The sequence below is a fragment of the Microtus ochrogaster genome, unplaced genomic scaffold (genome assembly GCF_000317375.1).
Source record: "Microtus ochrogaster isolate Prairie Vole_2 unplaced genomic scaffold, MicOch1.0 UNK21, whole genome shotgun sequence".
NCBI lineage: Eukaryota > Metazoa > Chordata > Mammalia > Rodentia > Cricetidae > Microtus > Microtus ochrogaster.
This window is the reverse complement of record NW_004949119.1, coordinates 4297639-4300357: the sequence shown is the minus strand read 5'-3', so window position 1 is coordinate 4300357 and position 2719 is coordinate 4297639. Positions and strand designations below refer to the sequence as shown.

The 2719-nt window shown below is 45.1% G+C and overlaps 1 protein-coding gene across 1 annotated transcript in view; it reads right to left on the bottom strand.

Moving 5' to 3' along the window:
* Nucleotides 1-1601: 1601 nt before the first annotated feature.
* Nucleotides 1602-2719, bottom strand: part of Lrmda (leucine rich melanocyte differentiation associated) — a 1015195-nt gene continuing 1014077 nt past the window's right edge. Inside the window, exon 7 of the mRNA XM_026789555.1 lies at nt 1602-1734. Coding sequence (XP_026645356.1) covers nt 1655-1734 — 80 coding nt within the window. The 3' untranslated portion in view covers nt 1602-1654. The remainder of the gene's footprint in view (nt 1735-2719) is intronic.

Sequence of the window (2719 nt, the reverse complement as noted above, 5' to 3'; positions counted from 1 at the left end):
CCACTAAACAAAGAGGCAAGGTGGGACCTGATGGAGCTAATGGAAACCATTAGCTCTGTGTGCTGTTGTGTAGATCAAACAGAGAAGGTACTCAACCCTGGTTATGAGTGGCTTGTATAATCTCTAGTTATTAATGGTCTCCAGGACTTTAATGTTAGCTGCTCCTAACAGCTGATGAATGGATGTTGTGTAATCTCTATGCAGGACTCCTGCCAGCCTGAATATGTGTTATTCCAAGGCTGTGTTGACTGAGGGGGCAAAGGCTATGTAAACGGATTAGATCTGAGAAAGAAGGGTGCATCTCCAGCAGCTTAGGGAATCTGAGTCCGCAGTGACCGACTCTCCACTAGTAACCCTCTTACTATCCATGACTTGGAGGGATTCTCTCTCAATCTTCACTGCCCTACCTAGGAGACTCAGGGAAGTGAACACATGGCATAATTACGAGAAGGAAGGGTAAGCGCCTTTGTGTCAAGAGCAAGAAGTCTTTCAGATGCCTTCGAAAGCAGCGTGTCCCCGACAGCTGTGAGGTAGACAAAGTAACAGCCATTTGGCTAGCATGGCTGTGCTTGCTTTCCCTGTGATCCCAGTGCTAGGAAACAGCCATAGCTAGGCTAGCATGGCTGTGCTTGCTTTCCCTGTGATCCCAGTGCTAGGAAACAGCCATAGCTACAGAAAGCACTGGAACTGTCTCATCAACTTTGGATCTGACTCCTGAGAGTTCCTCAGAGAAACAAGAACCCTTAAAGCTTTGTGTTCTCTCAAACCTGTCTGGTCTGCTGGGTGTTTCCACAACCTTCCATTTGGTTTCCAACCTCCTGGCCCATCGCCCCATCTCTCATTATTTCACTACATTTAAAGAGCATCCAAAGGGACAGTACAACCTGTAGGGTAAATGTAGCCATAGGCACAGCTGACCGCATGGCTAGAACCAAAGGAAAAATCTCTGGTGTTGCTAAACCCTGCGCCAAGAAATATGGCTTACTCTTTGACTGACATGTTCAAGACAAGCAGATTTTGAACTAAACTGCTTTGGTAGTCAGGGATTTACAGAATTCAGGAGTTGTATCATGAAGCCACATATAATATATAGATGACTTGGATGAGAAGTTGTGTCCTTTGAATGATGGCTCCAAATGAAAGTTCATTGCCGACAATGGAAAACAATGTGTGTGAGTTGACTAAATGCAATGCCTAATCAGCAGGCTAAAGTGGACGCCCTGCCTCTGTACCATGGCTACTCCACTGGGAAGCAACCCAAAGCACAGAGATCCCAGAGGACTAAAAGGCCATATCAGGAGTGCCTTTTTCACTAAACTGCAGCCAGTGAGCGTGTCTGAGGAGGCCCCAGGTGTGAGCCCCGTCCCCCTGTGAGCAGCGAAGAGACCAGGCAATCTATCATGGTGTTCACGCTGTCAGCCCGGGTGCTGCGCCACTGCTGTCTGTCACCCCGGTGGATGAGGCCTGCTTAAGGGCAATCATGTCAATCTCTCTGTGACCATTCAGTCTACGGCAGTTGGATGATCTTGACAGGCCTGGCAAAGTCGGCGCACGGTACTGAAAGCCGTCTTAAAGAGACACAATGTGGACTCTGGTTTTTCTTGCCTTTCCATTTTATTATCATGAAATAGGTTAAGGCATGTAGAATTTAGCTTCAGAGCTGGTCATCTCGGATGAACCTATTACCCTCTGAGTTTCTGCCATAGTAAAAATAGCGACCTTTCGCCAGGATACCTGTGAACAGAAAGAGACACACATCATTACCGGTGGCATAATTCATACAGTTCAGAAATCCAGCTGTTATTAACAGCCATGCACTATGATTGCTAATCTGATGGCAATGAGAAAACAGATTAAGCCTCAGAGGGCAAAGACTGTACCTTCTTGTTCTCAGAGGTGGCTTTTGAAATGAAATATCACTACTAAGTATGGGTTCCTAGGAATAAAGTTTTCTGGGTGATTTCCTCATTTTAAGAACTTTTATAATTTGACAAATAGTTTTCCAAAATATAGTTTGACCCCCCTCCTCTCCAGTTTTACTTAGCCTAGTTTCTAAGAATGGAAAATTAAGCTTAAATCAGATGAATCCAACTCAAGGGTAATCTTCTTAGGGTGGGACTCTTTTGAAGTCCTTTATTGGAAATCAATACTGTTAACTTCCAGAGAGAATTTTCCAAATCCCAGGGGACTTCAAGCCCATGCTGGGTTATTAAAGGAGAGAGGCCATGCTTACTGAAAACTAAGGCATGTCACAAGGACCACTGACCTTAGGGATCCCCAGCTCATCTCTTGTGTGAAAACGCATTTCCTCTTTAATTCGACTCCATAGCTAATCTGTGACTCCTTAGAAAACTTGCCTTTTCCCAAGAGTGGTATTGCTGGGTCCAGGGGTAGGTTGATCCCAAATTTCCTGAGAAACCGCCACACTGCTTTCCAGAGTGGTTGCACAAGTTTGCATTCCCACCAGCAATGGATGACTGTACCCCTTTCTCCACAACCTCTCCAGCAAAGGCTATCATTGGTGTTTTTGATTTTAGCCATTCTGACAGGCTTAAGATGGTATCTTAAAGTTGTCTTGATTTGCATTTCCCTGATCACTAAGTAAGTTGAGCATGACCTTAAGTGTCTATTGGCCATTTGAACTTCTTCTGTTGAGAATTCTCTGTTCAGCTCAGTGCCCCATTTTATACCCAAGAGAGGCCCTATCATGCAACAAAAG